Source organism: Ovis canadensis, chromosome 3 (genome assembly GCF_042477335.2).
Source record: "Ovis canadensis isolate MfBH-ARS-UI-01 breed Bighorn chromosome 3, ARS-UI_OviCan_v2, whole genome shotgun sequence".
Taxonomy (NCBI): domain Eukaryota; kingdom Metazoa; phylum Chordata; class Mammalia; order Artiodactyla; family Bovidae; genus Ovis; species Ovis canadensis.
The window spans coordinates 200,152,237-200,175,832 of record NC_091247.1 but is presented as its reverse complement, the minus strand read 5'-3'; the positions used below and the strand labels follow the sequence as shown (position 1 = coordinate 200,175,832).

At 36.4% G+C, this 23,596-nt stretch overlaps 1 protein-coding gene across 14 annotated transcripts in view; it reads right to left on the bottom strand.

The window, feature by feature from the left end:
- The window catches only part of SLCO1A2 (solute carrier organic anion transporter family member 1A2), a 113,573-nt gene that overhangs the window by 5,050 nt on the left and 84,927 nt on the right, over positions 1–23,596 (bottom strand). For 13 of the 14 annotated variants that reach the window (XM_069585574.1, XM_069585568.1, XM_069585575.1 and 10 more), the window contains 7 exons: positions 22,933–23,148; positions 20,870–21,034; positions 18,281–18,476; positions 14,516–14,678; positions 12,014–12,186; positions 4,262–4,326; positions 3,598–3,715 (listed from right to left, as the gene is read on the bottom strand). In XM_069585574.1, the coding sequence (XP_069441675.1) occupies positions 3,598–3,715; positions 4,262–4,326; positions 12,014–12,186; positions 14,516–14,678; positions 18,281–18,476; positions 20,870–21,034; positions 22,933–23,148 (1,096 nt within the window). Of the gene's footprint in view, positions 1–3,593; positions 3,716–4,261; positions 4,327–12,013; positions 12,187–14,515; positions 14,679–18,280; positions 18,477–20,869; positions 21,035–22,932; positions 23,149–23,596 lie in introns of those variants that run through there. The other variant, XM_069585581.1, reaches the window with a different exon arrangement.

The window sequence follows — 23,596 nt, the reverse complement described above, 5'->3', positions numbered from 1 at the left end:
TCCAACAGCCCTTTTAGCAATCCTGCAGGAAGATCATTCAGGCAAGATAACACCTGAAGAGAGAGTCAGCCAGTCTGCACTCAAAGGAGAAGAAAACAGAACCAACTCTTCTGCCTCGATGATTCACTGAGATCCTTCCCCTCAATATTTTTCCTTTAAAAACAGTCATGACTGAGCAGAATTCTTGGAGTTGGTCTCTGGGCATGAGTTCACCTTCTCCCAAGACTGGCAGCTTTTCTGACTCAAGCACATTTCCTCTCTACCAACACTGCCTCTAGCAACCAAACCTGCTGCTGCTGCTGCTGCTAAGTCGCTTCAGTCGTGTCCGACTCTGTGCGACCCCATAGACCGCAGCCCACCAGGCTCCCCAGTCCCTGGGATTCTCCAGGCAAGAACACTGGAGTGGGTTGCCATTTCCTTCTCCAATGCGCAAAAGTGAAGTCGCTCAGTCGTGTCCGACTATTCGCAACCCCATGGATTGCAGACTACCAGGCTCCTCCGGCCATGGGATTTTCCAGGCAAGAGTACTGGAGTGGGGTGCCATTGCCTTCTCTGAACCAAACCTGAGTTCGGTAATAAACACACCACAGCTTACTATCCATTTTCCTGTTGGACACTTTCGTTCAGATTTTTTCTAATATTAACAAAACTGCAATAAACCTTGGTTGACATGTCTCCTTGTGCATGTGAGCAAGAGTTTCTCTAAAATATGTGTAAGGATTTTAGAGGATGCAATTGGGCTTCCCTGATAGCTCAGAGGATGAAGCATCTGCCTGCAATGCGGGAGACCTGGGTTTGATCCCTGGGTCGGGAAAGATCCCCTGGAGAAGGAAATGGCAACCCACTCCAGTATTCTTGCCTGGAGAATCCCATGGACGGAGGAGCCTGGTGGTCTACAGTCCACGGGGTCGCAAAGAGTTGGACACGACTGAGCGACTTCACATTCACTTTCACTATCACCTTCAACTTAGTAGAAAGAAAGAAAAGAAAGAAAGTGAAGTCTCTCAGTCGTGTCCGACTCTTTGTGAGCCCATGGACAGTAGCTTGCACCAGGCTCCTCCATCCATGGGATTTTCTAGACAAGAGTACTGGAGTTGGTTTCCGTTTCCTTCTTTAGGGAATCTTCCCAACCCAGGGATTGAACCCAGGTCTCCCTCATTGTAGACAGACGCTTTACTGTCTGAGCCACAAGGGAAGTGGATACATTTTGATATCTGCAACTTAGTAAATATTTCCCAAGAGTTATTTTCAGTAGTTTTTATTCACCACCAGCAGTGTATGAGAGAGTTCCTGATGCTCACGGTTTATGTTCTATGATTCTTCATTGTCTATAGTGTCTTTAATTACAAACAAGTTTTTAGTTTTATATGCAGTCAGTCACATTTGCCCATTTCTTATTCTCTAGTTTGTGTTTTTGTTTCAACCCAAATCCAAGGCAATAAGGATCATAAAGATATTAGGATCTATGGTTGTTGATAATCTATCACTATTGGTCTAATCATATTTCTTTATAAGCCATGTGTTTATTTCTCTGGGTTGTGCTTATGTTTTTTTCTTAATTTGAACATTTGTAATTTCACTTTGATATGTCTATTTAATTCATCCTACTAGGTATTTAAAGAGCACTTTTGATCTGAAAATGTATGTCTTTATTAAATTCTAGGAAATTCTAAGCCATTAATTCATTAGTTTATTTCTACTATTTCTTCTGCTCTCTGTTCTGAAATTTCCTGAGATATATCTTTTAATTTCTAATTGATCTTTAAAATTACTAAGGTGGTTCTTCTGTGTTTATGAGATCAAATCGTTAATTTTCATTCCAGATAATTTCTACAATACCCACTTTCAGTTCACCAATTCTCATTTTAACTTATGTGGACTTGAAATTTATTATCTATTTAGAATTCCTTTTATTTCAATGCTATCCATTTAATCTCTAATATTTCTAAGAGTTCTTATTCATAGTCTTATTTCTGCTAGCATTTTTTTTGTTATTTCTTATTCATTTTAATGGATATTATGCTATCATTTTATTATTTTTAATCCTATTGAGCTGGTTAAACATCTTATTTTAAAGTTTGTCAGACTCTTACATTAGAGTAAATTTAATGTGGAATGAAGTCATGTTTCAACTGGAAATTTATGTGCTTGTCATTTTTACTATTGGATTTATTCATGTATTTTAATGTTTTCGTTTACAAGCTCTTTTTGAGTATTTTGTTGTTTGTTTACTTTGGTTTTCTTTGCTTGCTTTGTTTCTCTGTATTTACTCTTCCAAAACTGCTCTTTTCCCTTTGCTTTTCCCACTCCCTGGGTTCTTAGGCCTTTCCTAGTGTTTTTCATAGTGATTCTATAAATAATCACAGAGGGAGCAGATCTAGTCCTTAAGTGTATCTGTATCTATTCCCTCCCTAGTATCACAGCAATAATATGCAAAATATTTTTTAATCTATTTTACAATGAGATTTCTATTATTTTCCTATGGTTGCTGATAGTTGGGCTTAAAAAAAATCACTCTATATCTATTAGATAATGCTTGCATAGTCAGATGGTTCAAATCTTCTATATCCTCATGAGTTTTTCACCTGTATTTTATATTCACTTCTTGTAAAAGTGTGTTGCAAATTTCTACTCTGTAGACATCTGCTTGTAATTTTGTGAATTTTTGTTTTATATATTTGAAGTTATACTGATAGATTTATATGGATCCATGATTGTTATATATTTTTGGTGAAGTATTTCTTTTATTATTAAGTAATACCCTGTTTTTACTCTATGATTTTTTCTTATTTTAAATTCTGTTTGTCTTATAGTCAATATAACTGAGGAAAAGGGAACTGATGAAAACATGAATCTCATTCTGTCTGCTCTCTTCACAGTTCTTGACATATATATCCTTTTACTGATCAAGAGAAGACCTTAGACTCTTTTAAACAATACCAAATCATTTTTTAGTAATTGAAAGAGTTGTCTTACTGCCCATAGTGAGCAATTAAGACAAATCTAGACAGAATTCAGGTCTCCAAATGGAAAAGAATCTGAAAATAAAGAGAAAAATGGAAGAGTTTTGTTCAAAAACAGGTTGATATTAGATGAAGTTTGTTCAAAATCAGATCTATATTTACAAAAAATAAGGCTTGAAGAAACATGAAGAATACTGTGTCAGTGAAATTTACTAAGGGAGAAAAAATATTTTAGAGATCAGAAATGGATGGCCAAAGGAAGTAAGGATTTAAGCTAGTAAAATGCTGGAATGATGTAGGATTAAACGAGAATACTTGAGAATAATATAATTTAGATAGGTAGTTACTCCACAGACATGGCCTTCAATAATATGCTGATTGCAACCAATTTAAGGAACAACCTTTTGAAAGCCACATGTTCTTATATTTATCAAGTGCTTTGAAAATATTGAAGAAATAAAATGAATATGTAAATAAGAAATAGAGATATAGTATCAGTACCTATTTTGTAAATAAAACCAAAAGTAGTCTAGTCTCTTGACAAAGAAAGTGTTAGACATGTACTGTGGTACCATGTACCATTTTATACATCATCTCTGCTTAGAAAGCAATTTTTTTAAATTACTATCTTTACCTGAAGCTGTTGGAATCATATATCCTGCATGCCCCTGACTCACCACACTTCAAAGTTCCCCAGTGTAAACATGTGTAGTCCACTAAAGCTCCGAAATATATAGGTGCAGGAATTCCAGCTACAATTAAAAGGGAGAAAGAAGAATCCATTAGCAAGGTAAGAAGATATGTTGTTTTGTTTGAAAGTATTAAAATTTTCTCTATTTGTAGAACAGTTTAACAGAATATAAATCTACAGCTTTAAATTTTACTTTTAGAAACTAGAAGTTACTTTTAGAGTTAAGTTTCTAGATTTAAAAAGGTAAGTAATTAGATGGATAAAGGCAAAATAAAAAATTATCAGTAGAGAAAAACACTGAATTAATGATTATTTATACTTTTTTCTGCAATATTTTGGGCAAAGCACAAGCACATTTTATTTTAACAAAACATTGCCTCTTTGCTTTCCAAGTTTATTGATGAAAAGTAGAATGTCAGGTAGGTCTTTTTCAAGTAAAAGGAACAAATTTTTCATTTCTTCTTGTTCTTTATTCTCATACTAATTACAAAGTGCTATTTACAAGCAGAAGGGATATTTGCTAAATTGTTACTCTGAGGGAATGACTTCATTTACTCAGTATTCAATAGTGGTCTGATATGATATTGGGAAAAATAATTATTTTTACCAAATACTCGTGTGCAAAATGCATGTAATCCCACACCAAGAGATTTCTCTTCAGGCTTGACAAACCTAAAAATTTAATGAAGTTATAAATTTAAAAACTGCCATAGTGTCTTAAAACAACTATTTGCATGCTAGTAACACACTGAGCATTAGCAAATTTTCTTGCATACTCAAGTCTTGGCTATTAAAGGCCTAATTATTCAGTTCATAAGTTTCACAGAAGCCCCACCTCTGGTCTTTGGCATTCTATCCATCACTTTTTGCTCACTCATTTCTATCATAAAGTTATCAAAGAAGAAAACATTTCATATCAATTGATTTCTACCCCAGTATCCTCTTCTCAAAGTAGTTTGTGATTCTAATGGTTACACCTTTAGCCTCAAACCAAAGAAGAATGCAACCCTAAGTGTATTTAAATTATTTGTATTAACAAAATACAGAAAAGCCAAGGATTTACATAAGTAAATGTAAACAGAAAAGAAACAAGAATAAAAGTTTTCCAAGGAAAGTGATTTTTAAAAATCCAAAGCAAACATATTTTAAGTGATTTGGTATCTATTTAAAAGCTGCACAGTTTCATCCATTCTTTCCAAAAATTCCCCCACCTTTTCACCATTGCCTGAAATAATTCCTTAGGTAGAAGTGTGTGTGTGTGTGTGTGTGTGTGTGTGTAATAAGTCACTCAGTCATGTTCAAATCTTTGGAACCCCTTGGACTGTAGCCTGCCAGGCTTCTCTGTCCATGGAATTTGCCAGGCAAGAATACCAACCCAAGGATCAAATCCAGGTCTCCCGCATTGCAGGCAGATTCTTTAGCACTGCGCCACCTGGGAAGCCCTTATATGTAGAAATAAAGACTATCGTTTCTGGTGGCATTTTCTGTGCTCCACTCACTTTAGCATTAGCATGGCTATCTGCTCAATGAATTCACTTAGAGATTTCCTCTGTATTCCCTTCCCTTCTTTGACTAACCAAAGCTGAGAAAATGAAAGCAAATTTTTAAACAAAAGGACACAACACATTTAAGCAAAAACATCATATTATTGGTTCTTACCAATTATCATATTATCTTCTTAACTTGCTAATGGATTCTTCTTTGTCCCTTTTAAGTGTAGCTGGAATTCCTGCACCTAAATATTTTGGAGCTTTAGTGGACACCACATGTTTACAATAGGGAACTTTGAAGTGTGGTGAGTCAGGGGCATGCAGGATATATGATTCCACCAGCTGGCGGAATATGTTAAGATAGTAATTTTTAAAATTTGCTTTCTAAGTAGAGATGATGTATAGTTCATGATCTGAGTTGACTGTGGCTCAGATCATGAACTACTTATTGCCAAATTCAGACTTAAATTGAAGAAAGTGGGGAAAACCACCAGACCATTCAGATATGACCTAAATCAAATCCCTTATGATTATACAGTGGAAGTGAGAAATAGATTTAAGGGACTACATCTGATAGAGTGCCTGATGAACTATGGACGGAGGTTTGTGACATTGAACAGGAGACAGGGATCAAGACCATCACCATGGAAAAGAAATGCAAAAAAGAAAAATGGCTGTCTGAGGAGGCTTTACAGATAGCTGTGAAAGGAAGAGAAGTGAAAAGCACAGGAGAAAAGGAAAGATATAAGCATCTGAATGCAGAGTTCCAAAGAATAGCAAGGAGAGATAAGAAAGCCTTCCTCAGAGATTAATGCAAAGAAATAGAAGAAAACAATAGAATGGGAAAGAGTAGAGATCGCTTCAAGAAAATTAGAGATACCAAGGGAACATTTCATGCAAAGATGGGCTCGTAAAGGACAGAGATGTTATGGACCTAAGAGAAGCAGAAGATATTGAGAAGAGGTGGCAAGAATGCACAGAAGAACTGTACAAAAAAGATCTTCATGACCCAGATAATCACAATGGTGTGATCACTCACCTAGAGCCAGACATCCTGGAATGTGAAGTCAGGTGGGCCTTAGGAAGCATCAGTACATCAGTACAAACAAAGCTAGTGGAAGTGATGGAATTTCAGTTGAGCTATTTCAAATCCTAAAAGATGATGCTGTGAAAGTGCTGCACTCAGTGTGGCAGCAAATTTGGTAAACTCAGCAGTGGCCACAGGACTGGAAAAGGTCAGTTTTCATTCCAATCCCAAAGAAAGACAATGCCAAAGAATAGTCAAACCACCACACAATTGCACTCATCTCACAGGCTAGAAAAGTAATGCTCACAGTTCTCCAAGTCAGACTTCAACAGTGTGAACCATGAACTTCCAGATGTTCAAGCTGGTTTTAGAAAAGGCAAAGGAACCAGAGATCAAATTGCCAAAATCTGCTGGATCATCGAAAAAACGAAAAGAGTTACAGAAAAACTCTGTATCTCTACTTTATCTCTGCTTATTGACTATGCCAAAGCCTTTGAATGTGTGGATCACAACAAACTGTGGAAAATTCTTCAAGAGATGGGAATACCAGACCACCTGACCTGCCTCTTGAGAAATTTGTGTGCAGATCAGGAAGCAACATTTAGAACTGGACATAGAAAAATAGACTGGTTTCAAATAGGGAAAGGAGTACGTCAAGGCTATACACTGTCACCCTGTATTTAACTTATATGCAGAGTACATCATGAGAAACGCTGGGCTGGATGAAACACAAGCTGGAATCAAGACTGCAGGAAGAAATATCAATAACCTCAGATATGCAGATGACACCATCTTTACGGCAGAAAGTAAAGAAGAACTAAAGAGCCTCTTGATGAAAGTGAAAGAGGAGAGTGAAAAAGTTGGCTTAAAACTCAACATTCATAAAACTAAGATCATGGCATCCAGTCCCATCACTTCATGGCAAATAGATGGGGAAACAGTGGAAGCAGCGGCAGGCTTTATTTTCTTGGGCTCCAAAATCACTGCAGATGGTGACTGCAGCCATGAAATCAAAGACACTTTCTCCTTGGAAGAAAAGCTATGACCAACCTAGACAGCATATTCAAAAGCAGAGACGTTACTTTTCCAGCAAAGGTCCATCTAGTCAAGGCTATGGTTTTTCCAGTAGTCATGTATGGACATGAGAGTTGGACTCTTAAGCTGAGAGCCAAAGAATTGATGCTTTTGAACTGTCATGTTAGAGAAGACTCTTGAGAGTCCCTTGGGCAGCAAGGAGATCCAACCAGTCCATTCTAAAGGAGATCAGTCCTGAGTGTTCATTGGAAGGACTGATGCTGAATCTGAAACTCCAATACTTTGGTAGCTGACGCAAAGAGCTGACTCATTGGAAAAGACTCTGATGCTGGGAAAGATTGAAGGCAGGAGGAGAAGGTGACGACAGAGAATTAGATGGTCGGATGGAAGCACTGACTCAATGGACATGAGTTTGAGTAAACTCCGGGAATTGGTAATGGACAGGGAGGCCTGACTTGCTGCAGTCCATGGGATCACAAAGAGTTGGACACGACTGAGTAACTGAACTGAACTGAACTGATGGGCATTTTCTTGGCATAAGTTTTTTACTACTTTGAAAAACTCTTCAGCACAATAGAGTGAGATATAGTTGACCAGTTCACTATCTAACACAGATTATTTAGGCAACATCAATGATTTTACTCAGAAGGAAGTAATAAAAGTCAGGAGACCTCACATGATCCCCTTGCTCCCATGGTTACCATTTAATATAGAAAATATGGTATTTAAATTTACTGAAGAGTTTTTCTTTCTCCTCTGCCTCTAACATACCACCTTATGATTTCACAAAAACATGAAATCCTTATAGCTAAGAAGTTACAAAACAGTTAGAAATAAAACTTCATAGAAAATATTAGCTGAGGTATAGCTAAAGCAATACTTGGAAGAAAATTCATCATTTTATATATATTAATCAAAATGAGCAAATTATGTAAGTATTAAACTCAAATAGTTATATATAGAACAACAGAAAAAAGACCCAAAAAAATTTTTAATAAATAAAATAAAAAGCAGAAATAGATGAAATAAAGAGCAACAAAACTAAAAATTGCTTCTTTAAAAAAGAAATTAAAAGCAACCTCTGGTAACAATGATCAAGAAATAAAAATGCAATAAACAAAATACAGACAAAATGGAAAATACTTCAGATATATCACAGAATATCCAAATGATCAAAGAACATTATAAAGAGTTATGCAGTAACATCTGGTATAAGTGTAAATGGAAAATGTAAATAGACACTAACATTAAATTGAAATGTTATAATGAAACATTCATGAAAATAATGAAAATAATAACCAAGTATCACTGACCAAGTAAGCCCAAAGTACAAGTAGTTTTATGAGTGAGTTCATAAAACTTTCAACAAATAGATATTTAATGGAAGTAGTTCCAGAAATTGAAAAATAGTATCAATTCATTTTGTGGGCCTAGAATGATTTCAGAACAAACAAACAAACAAAAAGAAAGATAATAACATTTATGTTTTGCCAATCAACATAGATACAATAATTTTAAATAGATTATTATTTAAATGTGACTAACTGTGATTTTTCTTAGATGTCCAAACAGCTCAATGTAGAAAAATCTATCACTTTTTTCACTACACTAAAAGTACTGAATTGGAAGACTATATGTAAATTTTTTCCTAGAAGAGGAAAAATAGTAGTTTGATACTGAGTTTATGATTAAAAACTCAGAAACTAGATGAAAATATATATACTAAAAATCTATAGCAAGCATCATATTTAATGGAAAAATTTTATATGGTTTCTATTAAAAGGATACTTGTTATCACCATTACATTTTAACACAGTTTTGGAGGTCCAAGTTGACGCTATAAGAAAATTTTTTTAAATCTAAGATGTATAGGCTTTAGAAGCAAAGAGATAAAACTCTCCTTGAGTGCACATATTTCTATAAAGAACACCTAACAAAGTCAGCAAGTTAACAGAACAAATAAGAAAAATTGCTGGATAAATAATAAATGTTAAATAATCAACAGCATTTCTCTAAACCAACAATAACCAACTAGAAAATGTAAGAGAAAATAGTACCATATTAAATTACAAATAAACCCATATCCATATATATATATGTATAACTGTACATGGTACCATTTTCTGTGTGTGTCTATATATACATGTGTATGTGTAGTATCTATACAGGAAATTTTAAATAAATGGAAAAATATTTCATGGTCACAAATATTTGTTGTCAGAGTTTCTTTAATTAATATATATAATCCATACAGTCAAAATTCATATGTAAGTATAAAGATTCATGCATCAATAGCTAAGTCAGTTTGGGGGGAGAAAAAGGAAGAGTGAAGGTGAAAGTGATGAACGGATAAGGAAGAGCTACCGTATGAGACATGAACATATGCAGTGTCACTGCTTTGAGAACAGACAAATAAAACTCTGGAAGTGTGAAAACACCCTGTGTTATATAAAAACTTTAAATATGATAAAGATGGCACCATGAATCAATGGAAACAGGACTTCTTATTTGTGCTATGATGTTGGGAAAACGTTTGGATAAAAATAACATTGAATATCTCTCTCCCTTTCACCACACATAAAGATTAACTTATGATGATTTAAAGAACTAGGTAAAAGCTATGTAACTGGTAAGATAAAATTTAGGGGAATATTTTTATAAATTAGTAATATAAAAACCCTTTTGAAATGTGACTCCCCAATACATAAACCCTAAGGCAAGTAAATTGTCAGATTTCAGTACAACAAAAGTTAGGATTGAATTTCACAAAAAAAGCTATGAAAAATTTTGAACGAAAGATGAGAGATCAGGAGAAGATAATTGTATCAAGTAAACAATATTAGATTAACGTCTATAATTCACCAGAAAACTATAAGAATTATCATGAAAATGGACAAAAATAATGAATAAGCATCTTGAAGTAAAAGTACTAGTAGCTAGAAAAAAAGTTTAAGGAAATTCTTAAACTCATTGATTTAGGAAATCACGTATTAAAACACCAGTGAGCTACCATCTAATACCCATTGGAATAGTAAAAGTCAGAAAGTTCAGTAATTCTAAATATTAGTGATGCTATGAAAGTGAAAATGAAAGTTGCTCAGTCATGTCCAACTCTTTGAGACTCTAGTTCATGGAATTCTCCAGGCCAGAATACTGGAGTGGGTAGCCTTTTCCTTCTCCGAGGGATCTTCCCAACCCAGGGATCGAACCCAAGTCTCCCAGATTGCTGGCGGATTCTTTACCAGCTGGGCCACAAGGGAAGCTCAAGAATACTGGAGTGGGTAGCCTAGCCATTCTCCAGGGGATCTTCCCAACCCAGAAATTGAACTGAGATCTCCTGCATTGCAGGCGGATTCTTTACCTACTGAGCTATGAGGAAAACCCAATGAAGAGGCATGAATTGATGGTATGAGAATAACTCATAAATGAAAGCAGTATTTGGTGAATTTATATTTGCATGTGCATTTTGAACCAAAACAAATTTGTGGCACAGTACTGTTTCTGTGCATATAAAAAACAATACACAACAAACAGTATTTTACAAAGGAAAGCATGCATTTAAGACTGTATGTCTACCATATTAACGCGGATGCCTATGGTGACAGGAAGTGGGAAATGGAATGAAAAAAAATAAAAATAAAGTAAAATTAAATAAGAGAAAAACCTTACCCCATCCAGGATGAACTATGAACTGAGAATTACAATCAATTTAACTCTTCTTCAAGATGAAAAAAACTATGGACTTTGTTTACTAGTTATGTTTAAAATTGCTTATGAGACACAAAGATGCTGTCATTGAAAAAGCCTGTGTGATAAACGTAAGTTTACAATCTAGCTCTCCAGTTTCCTAGTTTTAGTAAGCCCTTCAACATTTATGTATCACAAGAGCCTCTTAAGACAGTTGAGCATTCATTATTATATCCATTTTTTTATTAAACAAAAGTAAGCCAGAAAGAAAAACACCAATATAGTATACTAAGACATATATATGGAATTTAGAAAGATGGTAATGATAACCCTGTATGCAAGACAGCAAAAGAGATACAGATGTAAAGAACAGACTTTTGGACTCTGTGGGAGAGGGAGAGGGTGGGATGATTTGAGAGAATGGCATTGAAACATGTATACTATCATGTAAGAAACGAATTGCTAGTCTAGGTTCGATACAGGATACAGGATGCTTGGGGCTGGTGCACTGGGATGATCCAGAGAGATGATATGGGGAGAGAGGTGAGAGGGGGGTTCAGGGTTGGGAACTCATGTACACCCGTGGCGGATTCATGTCAATGTATGGCAAAACCAATACAATATTGTAAAGTAAGAAAATAAAATTAAAAAAAAAAAAAGAGCTCAGAAAGATCAATTCACCTGCCTTTGCCCTGTTGATACTAACTGGTGAAACTGGGACTTCCAACAGCTTTTAATTCCACTGTCCTAATACATCAGACTACAGGAAATGAACCATAGGCAACCACTCTTACCTAGGAAAATGACCATTTCATACGGTTTACCCTAAAATATAAATGTGTCTCTTCTTGTGTTAAACCATAAGCGTCTGCTAATTTAACTCTAAGTAATAAGGTAGGAAAGATAGGGAGGGAAATACCAGCAGATGAACATTTAAATTTGCTAGCTCAAAATTTTTTGTAAAATTCAACAATGCTTATTTGGAAAATCTTAATAAATGGTATGATATATTAGAGCACCAAGTTCTTAGATACTGTGAGCTTCACGTGACTTTCTTAGAAAAAAGCTTCCATACTAAATAACCAGAAATAAATCCAAATAAAGAAAATAATTCTTATACCTCAGGAGAACCATATATCCAGGTATGGCAGATAAGGAAAATATGAAACTACTGAACACGGACAAGATTAAAAAGTACTGTAGCATCATGGAACAGTCCTTTCCTTTATCACATAGCCCAAGAACTGCAGATGAATTTCCTGGTGTTCGAATGCAGCTACAATTTTGGAACACCTGCCAAAAATAATATATTACCTTATGTAAGGAAGGAAACTCTTGAACACAAATCTTAAATATTTTCTTTTCCCAATTAGATCAAGATAGACGTTGTTTGCTCCCTTTATTCTCATATCCTTTATGATCTCTCTCAGGATTATAGCATGTGACAAGACATAGAAGGGTAGTTTCCAAAAAATGGTACTTCTTTCTAATTTATTAAGTAAATTTGCAATAACTCAGCTGTCCTAAAATCATGCTTTTTACAAACACACACTATTTCAACATATGCTAAATATGACAAAATTTGCTTCAGAATGCCCAATTGAAATATTTAGATACTTACTAATAAAAAAAGCTTTGTTTAAAATAAAGTTTATTTCACAAACAGAATAAAGTCAACCGTTTTTGAATTCTTACGTTCCCAGGTTTTAATAAGAATCAAAATGTATATTTTATTTTGATCACCAACCAAGATTTTAAGTGACATTTTTTAAGCAATAAAACATGCCCAATTCCATCTTCTTAAAAATCTGTCAGGATGTAAAAAAACTCCGAAAGCACGTGTGTATGTACACAGAAAGAAGGAAAAAAATAGCAAAACAATTGACTGGATAATTGAGATCAAAACTGCCAACTTTATCTCAGTCGATAGTATTATTTTTCAGTCTCAGTTCAGTTCCGTTCAGTCGCTCAGTCGTGTCTGACTCTTTGCAACCCCATGAATCGCAGCCCGCCAGGCCTCCCTGTCCATCACCAACTCCCGGAGTTCACTCAGACTCACGTCATAGTTTTAAATGAAGTTAAGTAATCATGTCAATTGCTATGAAGCTAAAGATCAATGCTCAGGAATGCTAAAGCATTCAAATAAGATCTAGGAAGTAAAATGTAAACCAAGCGAGCATACACAGTCAGTCCCCTACACTCGAACCTTCAAGTTTTGAACTTTCAGAGATGTCAGTATGCGTTCACATATCCAATCATGTAAGTTAGTTCACGTGTCTGGCATACACTGTCACGTGTGTGTATCATCTACAAGTGGTTGTGGTTTTGTGTACTTTACTGTGAAAGCGAAAGTGAAAGTCGCTCAATTGTGTCCGACTCTTGGCAACTCCATGGACTATACAGTGCATGGAATTCTCCAGGCCAGAATACTGGAGTGGGTAGCCTTTCCCTTCTCCAGGGGATCTTCCCAACCCAGGAATTGAACCCACATCTCCCGCATTGCAGGCGGATTCTTTACCAGCTGAGCCACAAGGGAAGCTCACTACAATATAGTACAGTACAGAGTACAATAGTGCAGTATCTTTATTTCAAGCACAGGATGTTTGGAAGCAAGCGTAAGAGCAGCGATGATGTAGCTTGCACTGCTAAGAAGCACCAAGCAATAAAGGTGGGAACAAAAGTGAAAATAATTGAGAGAGTGGAGTGAGGTCTAAAGATGGTAGAAGTCACTTGCTCTTATAATATTGAACTCCTTGCTGTGCAACACAAGGAGCTTACTAATAAAGACCTGATAGAACTGGAGGCCCAGAGGAAGGACAGAGACAGAGGAAGAAATAACTGAGGAACTGAAAAGATTCACAACACAGGAAAGGGCAAGGGCATTTTCTTAATTTGAGGAGGCACTGTTAGTTTTTGAGGCATGGAACACAAATGTAGAACAGGGCACAATCTAGTGCTACTGTGTCATCTACGATGAGAAAGAAAGTGCTACTATCCAGAAGTCGCTAGATCAGTTTTTCAAGAGGGTAGATTATGTTGAATCCAGCAAGAAACAAGGACCTGTGCCACCAACATCAGGTGTGAGTGAAGGCGCAGCTTGCCCTCCGTCTCCTGTTGCTGACGAACCTTCAGTCTCCCATCTCCCACCTCCTCCCCCTCCTCCCATCAGTAGCTCTTCTTGATTGCTCACTCAATGCCAGCCCCTGAGTGCCAGCTCTTGTGCCATACTACTGTACTTTCAAGGTATTGTACTGCAAGATTAAAAATGTTTATTTTGTGCATCTGGTTTTTTTTTTATTATTTCTGTGAATGCATTATAAACCTATTACAGTACAGTATTACAGAGCCGATTGTGTTAGTTGGGTATCTAGGCTAAATCTGTTGGATTTACAAACAAATTGGATTTCCAAACATGCTCTCAGAATGGAATGCATTTGTATGTAGCAGACTTACTATAGAAAGTAACATTTTTTTCACAAAAGTTTCTAATTTGGTTTTGAGGAAAGACTTTAATTTTACTTTTGTCAAATATGGACCGAGTTCATAGCTGGAATGTACCAATGCAGTACATAAGACAAAAGTTCTGTTTAAAAAAAAAAAAAAGGCCAAAAGGATATTTTACCATTTTTCTTCCTGTGCCAGAGGATATCTCACAACCAGCAAGGCAAGCTGACATGTATGACAAGCCATTGTCTCCACACACAGGGTCCCATACTTTAGTCGGACAGTTACAATCCATGTTGCAGTCAGCAAGAAAATTTTTCACATGTAAATTTTGATGTATTCTGAAATGATTTAAAATAATGCCATAGATATTGAAAGAATATTAGAGCTTTTTCTTTTTACCTCAATTCACAAGTATATTTCTTCTGCTCCCCAAAATAGAAACAGAAATCTTTCAACTGTCAATATATGGTCTGGATATCGTAACTCAGGCCTAACAGATACCTTGCTTTGGTGACCATAGCTACTTTTTCGATTATTTCTGTCAAGTAAATAAAAGCCAGTAAACAAGCATTAATTGAAAACTTACTATACAGAAAATATTTTTCCAGGTATTAATCAGAACTCAAAAATGAAGATAAATAAATCCCTGTGTTTGATCCTTGCATGCATGCTAAGTTGCTTCAGTCATGTTTGAGTCTGTGTGACTCTATGGACTATAGCTCACAAGGCTCCTCTCTGTCCGTGGGATTCTCCAGGCAGGAATACTGAAGTGGGTTGCCATGCCCTCCTCCAGGGATCAAACCCATGTCTCTAACATCTCCTGCATTGGCAGGTGAGTTCTTTACCACTGGAGCCACCTCCATATGGTGGCAAAATAACAAGAAAGATTATTGCTTTATAAAAGCAATCTCAAGGGCGCAAAATCTGTAAGTGCAATTTATAATGCAGATAATACATTTAGCTCCAGAAATGTAACTATTTGAGTAAACAAATACAGTCTTCTACTAAAAAAAAACTGTTCAGTGATCATCAAGAAGATCAATTTGCAGCTACCCTTAAACAGACACTACTGTGTAAATCCCAGAACCCAGCAGTGAGACCAAAGCACCCTCTGAACCACAGAGACCAAGAATGATGACCTAAGAAGGATAACAGGAGCAGTAAAACTCTGACTGGATGGCTCCTCCCCCAGGTTAGCACACCACTTCAAGAGAGCTCCCCTCTGCTTATGGTTTCTCTAGTGCGAAAAGAGAGCCCAATGCCCCCAGATTGTGGAAAGCTTCCCAGGAGGCCCACTCAGGGATCACTGGGGAAATCTGCAGAGTCTGATCCTGAGAATATATAATGTATCAAATCATCAGATCATACCTGATGGTTTTTATTGTTTATGTCTTAATAAAATCAGGGGGAAAGGTCACAACACAGAGAAAGACAAATATTATATGATAGAACTTATATGAGGAATTTTTTAAAAAATGATACAAATGAACTTATTTATAAAAACAGAAACAGACTCACAGACATAGGAAACAAATTTATGGTTACCAAAGTGGAAGGAGAGGAGGGAGAAAATTAGAAGTTTGGGATTAACTGATATATACTATGAAAATAAATGGAATTACATAAAAAATAGTTTATGTAAAACAAATAAGAACCTACTATACATCATTGGGAACTATATTCAATATCTTGTAATAACTTATAATGGAAAAGAATCTGAAAAATATGTATGTATGTGTGTGTGTGTGTGTGTGTATAACTGAATCACTTTGCTGTACACCTGAAATTAACACATTGTACCTCAATCAACTATATTTCAATTTAAAAAGAGGGCTTCCCTGGTAGCTCAGTTGGTAAAGAATCTGCCTGCAATGCAGGAGAACCCAGTTCAGTTCTTGGGTCAGGAAGACCTACTGGAGAAGGGATAGGCTACCCACTCCAGTATTCTTGAGCTTCCCTAGTGACTCAGCTGGTAAAGAATCTGTCTGCAATGTGGAAGAACTCGGTCAAATCTCTGGGTTGTGAAGACCCCCTGGAGAAGGGAACAACTACCCACTTCAATATTCTGGCCTGGAGAAGTCCTTGGACTATATAGTCCATGTGGTCACAAAGAGTTGGACCCAACTGAATGACTTGCACTTTCTTTAAATTTAAAAACAGATCTAAAAGTCTAATTACAATAGTTTTCTTGTGCTTAATGTAAAATGATAAAAAGAACCCTAGCATGGGAGTCTAGAAACTGAATTAAAGTCCTGGCTTATGGCTAGAGTATGCCTTTTTGTACATTTGCTCTGGGAATCAGGATAATTGTACATAGATTACATAGATTTGTAATACTTGTACATAGATTAAGATTTTCAGTTCAGTTCAGTTCAGTTCAGTTCAGTTGCTCAGTCGTGTCCAACTCTCTGTGACCCCATGGACTGCAGCACATCAGCCCCCTCTGTCCAACACCAACTCCCAGAGTTTACTCAAGCTCATGTCCATTGAGTCGGTGATGCCATCCAACCATCTCATCCTCTGTCATCCCTTCTCCTCCTGCTTTCAATCTTTCCTAGCATCAGGATCTTTTCCACTGAGTCAGTTCTTCACATCAGGTGGCCAAAGTATCAGAGTTTCAGCTTCAGCATCAGTGTTTCCAATGAATATTCGGAGTGATTTCCTTTAGAATGGACTGGTTGGATCTCCATGCTGTCCAAGGGACTCTCAAGAGTCTTCAACACCACAGTTCAAAAGCATCAATTCTTTGGCACTCAGCTTTCTTTATAGTCCAACTCTCACTTCCATACATGACTACTAGAAAAACCATAGCTTTGACTAGATGGGCCTTTGTTGCCTTTGTTGACTAGATGGGCCTTTGACTAATGTCTCTGCTTTTCAATATGCTGTCTAATTTGGTCATAGCTTTTCTTCCAAGGAACAAGCATCTTTTAATTTCATGGCTGCACCCATGAAATTAATGCAATCACCCACCATCTTCAGTGATTTTGGAGCCCCCAAAAATAAACTCTGTCACTGTGTCCACTGTTTCCCCATCTATTTGCTATGAAGTGATGGGACTGGATGCCATGATCTTAGTTTTTTGAATATTGAGTTTTAAGCCAATTTTCACTCTCCTCTTTCACATTCATCAAAAGGCTCTTTAGTTCTTTTTCACTTTATGCCATAAGAGTGGTGTCATCTGTGTATCTGAGGTTATTGATATTTCTCCCTACAATCTTGATTCCAGCTTGTGCTTCATCCACCCTGGCATTTTGCATGATATACTCTGATTATAGTTGCATGACATAATCTGATAAATACTCATATTATGTATTTGATATGATTCTAATTATATAGTCCTTGATAATTTTAAAGGAGCCACTTTATGATGCTCCTAATTTCATCTTAACTAATTACTCCTTTATCCTAAATATGTCCTACAAATGAATTTTTAAAATTCACATCAATATGCAAAATCTTCCTGTGAACCCATGTATCCCTCAAAATGTGAATCTAAAACCATTCAATGATATAGATATATATTAAAATAAAATATATAAATTTATGAAAGCATAGCTATACATATGTTAGGATTCAGTTAAGCTAAATTTAAGCCCATCAAGGAAAGATATAAAGGTGATTGAGATTTTATATATATATATATATATTCAAATCTTAATTTTACCTATTTATGGTTGTATGAAGTGTATGCATAACACATCCTAATACAACCTAAAACCATAGGTAGTTTCCTCATTTTGCTATCTACTAGGACATCACAAAGACACATAAACACAATCATAGACTCACTATCTCTGTGATATATTCCCAACCTTTTTAAATAAGATGGAGAAAGATCACAAATTAACTCCAATAGGCAACTAATCTGGTCATGGATAATCATTGTGGAAAATATTAACAGTTGAAAGAGTATAATATTCATTAGAAAATAACATACCCTTCGTAAGACGTGGTTATGCCAGCAACTGAAGAACTATCACAGATCATGAAAAAACACAAAAAATGGAGAAGATACTCAGTAAAAGATAACCAACATCCTATGTGGGCAGCTTGTACGACAGTAATCTTGAACTTCTTCATAAATAAACCGCCAACTATATATCCAATGCATATTGGAGGGAAGTTATAAATACCTATAAATGCAATTAAAATATTATATACAAAGTGACATAGCGAAGGAACAAATATTATAACACACTGATCTACTATGTCTTACATAAAAAATCATTTAGGTCCAACTCATAGTGAAGAAGTTTAATTTAAACTTATCCCCTCTTAGTTACATATTACATACAGAGAGATTTTTAAATGCCTCACAACATCAAAGTAATTTTGGAAGACTGTTATCATTATCATGTATTTAATTAATAGCAGAAGTATGTAAATTTCTTGTCTGAGTTATGTTCTATATCTCTTTTCTTAGGATGCAGGTAGAAGTGGCAAGTCAAAGTCAACCAGCCATTTATTACTTTCTGTTTTTTGGGTGGGATTATATATATAATGATTTGTATGTATTGTATAGTGTTAAATCATAAATAGTAATAGTAAATCATAAATAGTATGATTTATATGATTCTACAGCTGTTTATTCCCACTCTGATTCTTGAGAACTTGACTCAGCTCAAGGTATTTTAAAGGTATTTTGCTGAGCCTGTAGTTGTCAAGTGTCTTTACATTCCATGCCTTACTGCTACTGACTAGCACTCTCCCTCCCCTAATCCCCTAATAAAGGAAAGAAAAAAGGGGGGAAAGACAGCCCTAGGTTGCATCCATATAATACCAGGGTCTGTCTACTGAATCACATTCTTGGAAGAGCTTAATATCCATTCTTGAGTCCCATACCAGAGAGTCCAATTTAGTATAACTGAGATGGGTCCTAGATACATGGACTTTTAACACCCTAAGTGATGTGGATACATGTAATCTGGAAATTTTCCTTTCAAAACAGTAAAAAAAAAAATCTCAGGAAAACTCAAGGTGGAGTAGAACTATGGAGTTGAGAGATAGACTGCTTCCTGCCATATCAGTAAATAAAGGACAGCACAGTCATCAGCAATTGCAGCCACCACAGACGGCGAGCGGGTAAGCCCTGAAGGAACTCAGGAAAGAAAAAATACATGATATCTAGCAGCCATCAGACTGCAGCCACTCCCTGTGGTGAGCCCGGAGGATGTGAAACTCAGCATGTTAAAACACCCAAAACTGGCCCCAGATAGCTGAGATGCATTTCAAAGGAATGATTTCAGTGAGCCCAGACTCTTGTATCTTTCCATAGATAGAAAAGTGCTAAATTCCTTAACTTGCCATATCTGGTTTCCTTTAATTAGCAATCATCTTTTGATGTTCTGACTACCTGCCCTTTGTTGTAAAACTTTATAGCATAGCTCCTCACCCCCTTATCTCTTAGGAGCAGTTCTCTCGGGGGGTTACTTGAAATGCTATTTCCCAGGCTAAAAGTCCTAAAAATTTCTCCTGAATAAACCATAATTTTCAGCTTTTACATTGTAAATATGTTTTAAATCCACAGAGATTAGTGTGGTAGCAGGAAAATCAGAATATATGTACTGCAGAGATATCTCAAAATTGCAGAAGAGGGTCTTCCCTGGTGGCTCAGTGGTAAAGAATCTGCCTGCTGATGCAGGAGACATGGTTATATCCTGGAGGATCCCACACGCCATGGGGCAACTACATCCTGGTGCCGCAAATACTGAGCCTGTGCTCTAGAGCATGGGAGCTGCAACTACTGAGCCCACGTGCTTTTCAACTAAATGAAGCCCACACGCTCTAGAGCCCCTGCTCCTCAACTAGAAAGTAGCCCCTACTTACCACAACTAGAAAAAGCTAGGACATAGCCACAAAGATCCAGCACAGGCAAAAATGCTTAAATAAATAAATAAAATCAGAGGAGCTGAGGAGCTAAGTTAGAAACCATGGAATTAATGGATTAGAGCCAGAAAAGCAAAATCTGGGAGTGAAATACAACTCCTGATCAGTTAACTGTCTTACTTTTTACATGAACAAATTAACCAGGGTGAAACTTTCATCCCCCGTGCATTCCCCAAGATTTCTACAAACATTTCAAATTTGCATTCTGACTAGGGAAAAACCCAAGTGTGTTAGTCACTCAGTTATGCCCAACTCTGCGATCTCATGGACTGTAGCCCACCAGGCTCCACTGTCCATAGAATTCTCCAGGCAAGAACACTGGAGTGGGTTGCTATTTCCTTTTCCAGGGGATCTTCTCAACCCAGAGACTCAACCTGGGTCTCCTGCATTGCGGGCAGATTCTTTACCTTCTGAGTAGCCAGGGAAGCCCAGAGAAAGACCCAAAGAGAAAAAGAAAACAGGATTCTATGCCTACTTCCCTTCCCTACCCTCTCATGATTTCCCTGGAAGCAGAAGGCGGAGAGTACCAGAGGCAAAAATATCCTAACATTTCAATTGAGGAGTTTCCTAGATTCATCATCACACTGTTCAGCATTTCATGGGGAAGAAAGTGGGCTACTAATACAAAGAATAAACATACCAAGGAGAAAGATTGCCTCTGAAGCTGATTTTCCATAGTGCTGTTCCATATATTTAGGCATGAAGGAAATCATACTGACAAATGCATTGAACTGCAGCACACTTATCAGTATGAAAAGCATGTAAATTGGGTTGCATAAAAGACTTTTCATGAAGGGTAAAAAATCTGAAAGGAAAGAATGACAAAGGTGTCAGACTAACTTGGTTTGCATTTTACGACTGACTTTTTCTGAAATATCAACCTCCCCTCTAAATTCTGTTTTCCTGTTTTGTAATGCACATTTATACAAAAGGATTGATTTTATTCTTCTTACCCTTTGAAAGGTAAAGTTGTATCATTGTTTTGGTAGCTTCTGCAAGTCAGTGAGCCTGCTGACTGGACAGGGATCAGAACACAATCATTTACCTTCACTAAGTTACTATCGTGCCTTCAGGAAAAAGCAATATGAGTAAAATATTGCTCGAGTTCACACCATTTCCTTTTTTATCCTTCTTTTTTCCTCTACTACTATCCTCTTTTCTCTAGATATCATCTAGCATGAGAGATACTTGTTCTCTTGTTCTGTTCTCTGAAGTCAGGAAGGAAATTAATTCGATAGAGAGGTATCACAATTGATATTATCATTCCTGAGTATTTAAAATGAAGATACATGTGGAAATTCACAGCATAAAAATTTTCTCAAGTACTAGGTTCTCTGCTTCTGCAATACAATTTTGGTGGTTCTGCTTATGGTTCACACATAATCTCTTAAAATAGGTCTCATGCCTGAGACCCTGATTCATTTGGTATATACTAAGAATATACCATGCAAATCATTTGGTATATACATTTAAGATACATTGTACATACTGTGTAAATGCTTTAACCAAAGCATTTTCCTGTTTGTATGGACTAAGAAAGCTCATAGTCAAATTTGTGACCTAGTTCTGGCAAAGATTCTGGGTCATGCTTCCTGCATTTGGGGTCAAAGTGTCACTCATGGTTTCTTTTTACTTCTGTCTTCACATTCTTCATCTTAATTTCCTTACTTATCACATACTATCTTAGTTTGCTTCATAGACTGCCTAATAATCATTCTAGAACAAAGTATCAATAAATAAACTGGAAGAGAAGGAAAGACTCTAGTTGTAGGATTCATATTTATGAATAAAGTCATTGCCGGGAGAAACTTGTGTCAGAGCTCTTTGAAGCTTCCTAAGTTACCCGTGTTTGTTGACATTCTGTTCTAATAGATGAGTCTCTATCATCTAATTTCTATTCACTTTCTAGATTTCTTATACTGAGTTAAGCGCTTGTTATCCTTTCCTCTATCAAATATAGAGAATTACATGACCTGTCACTTTTCTCTTTCTGCCTTAGCTTCCAAGAAGCTCACAGACAAGCTAGTATTTTTGTTTCAGAACTATATAGTACTTATTTTGATTAGCAGGTATCTTTCCTCTTTTTTTCCTTGGTTTGAATTTCTTTTTTAATTAGATCTATGCTTTCTATAGGAGAAGGCAATGGTAACTGACTCCAGTACTCTTGCCTGGAAAATCTCATGGACAGAGGAGCCTGGTAGGCTGCAGTCCACGGGGTTGCAAAGAGTGAGACATGACTGAGCGATTTCACTTTCACTTTTCACTTTCATGCATTGGAAAAGGAAATGGCAACCCACTCCAGTGTTCTTGCTTGAGGAATCCCAGGGACAGGGGAGCCTGGTGGGCTGCCGTCTATGGGGTTGCACTAAGTCGGACACAACTGAAGCAACTTAGCAGCAGCAGCATGCTCTATATAAAATAGTTTTTTAAAGCAAATGGGGACAAATTTATTTACTTACTGATTTGAATGCCCAGGTTGACATAAAATTTTATAGAAATGCTGATCTGAGATAATTCAGCTTCTAAATAATATCGCTTATTTTCATGTAATAGCATGTGAAGAATCAGGCTAGCTAGAAATTGACTGCTGTCTGCTAATATCAAATTGTCTTCATGTAGCCTAGCACACTGTTAGACTGAAATACAGACATAATTATAGAAAATATAAAGTAAATTATATAGACTTGAAATGTTTATATTTGCCTTTAGTGATTCCATCCCTTTTCTTCTTGACATCTTCTTGTTTCTCTTTGTCATTTTTAATGATCTCAGCATTATGTTCTAGTCCTTCCTTTGGAAGCGTTTTGGGCAAAAAGAAAAAAGGAATGGCAGTGAGCACATTCACTCCTGCACAAATCAAAAAGCCAATCCACCATGCACCAACCCAACGAGTATCAGTGGGAGTTATGGTCAGATCATCTGTAAAGAGATATACACATTTTTTTTATTAGCTTAAGTCATTATTTCCTGTACAAGCTATAGAAAATTATTACCATCACAACTGTCAAGTTCTAGCCAAGTATAGAATTTGCATAAAATTCAGACATTGATAAAACTTGCCTGAAAACATATGGTATTACAATATTGCCTAGCAGTAAACTAGTTTGACTATCCGTCCTACCAGGTAAGGAATTAATAAATAGGTACAAGGGCTTCTCAGGTGGCAAAGAACCCCCTGCCAATGCAGGAGATGCCAGAGACTCGGGTTTGATCCCTGGATCAGGAAATTCCCTGGAGTAGGAAACAGCAACCCACTCCCATATTCTTGCCTGAGAAATCCCATGGACAGAAGACTGGTGGGCTACAGTTTGCAGAGAGTCAGACACAACTGAGCACACACAAAAAATATATAAATAGGTATATATTA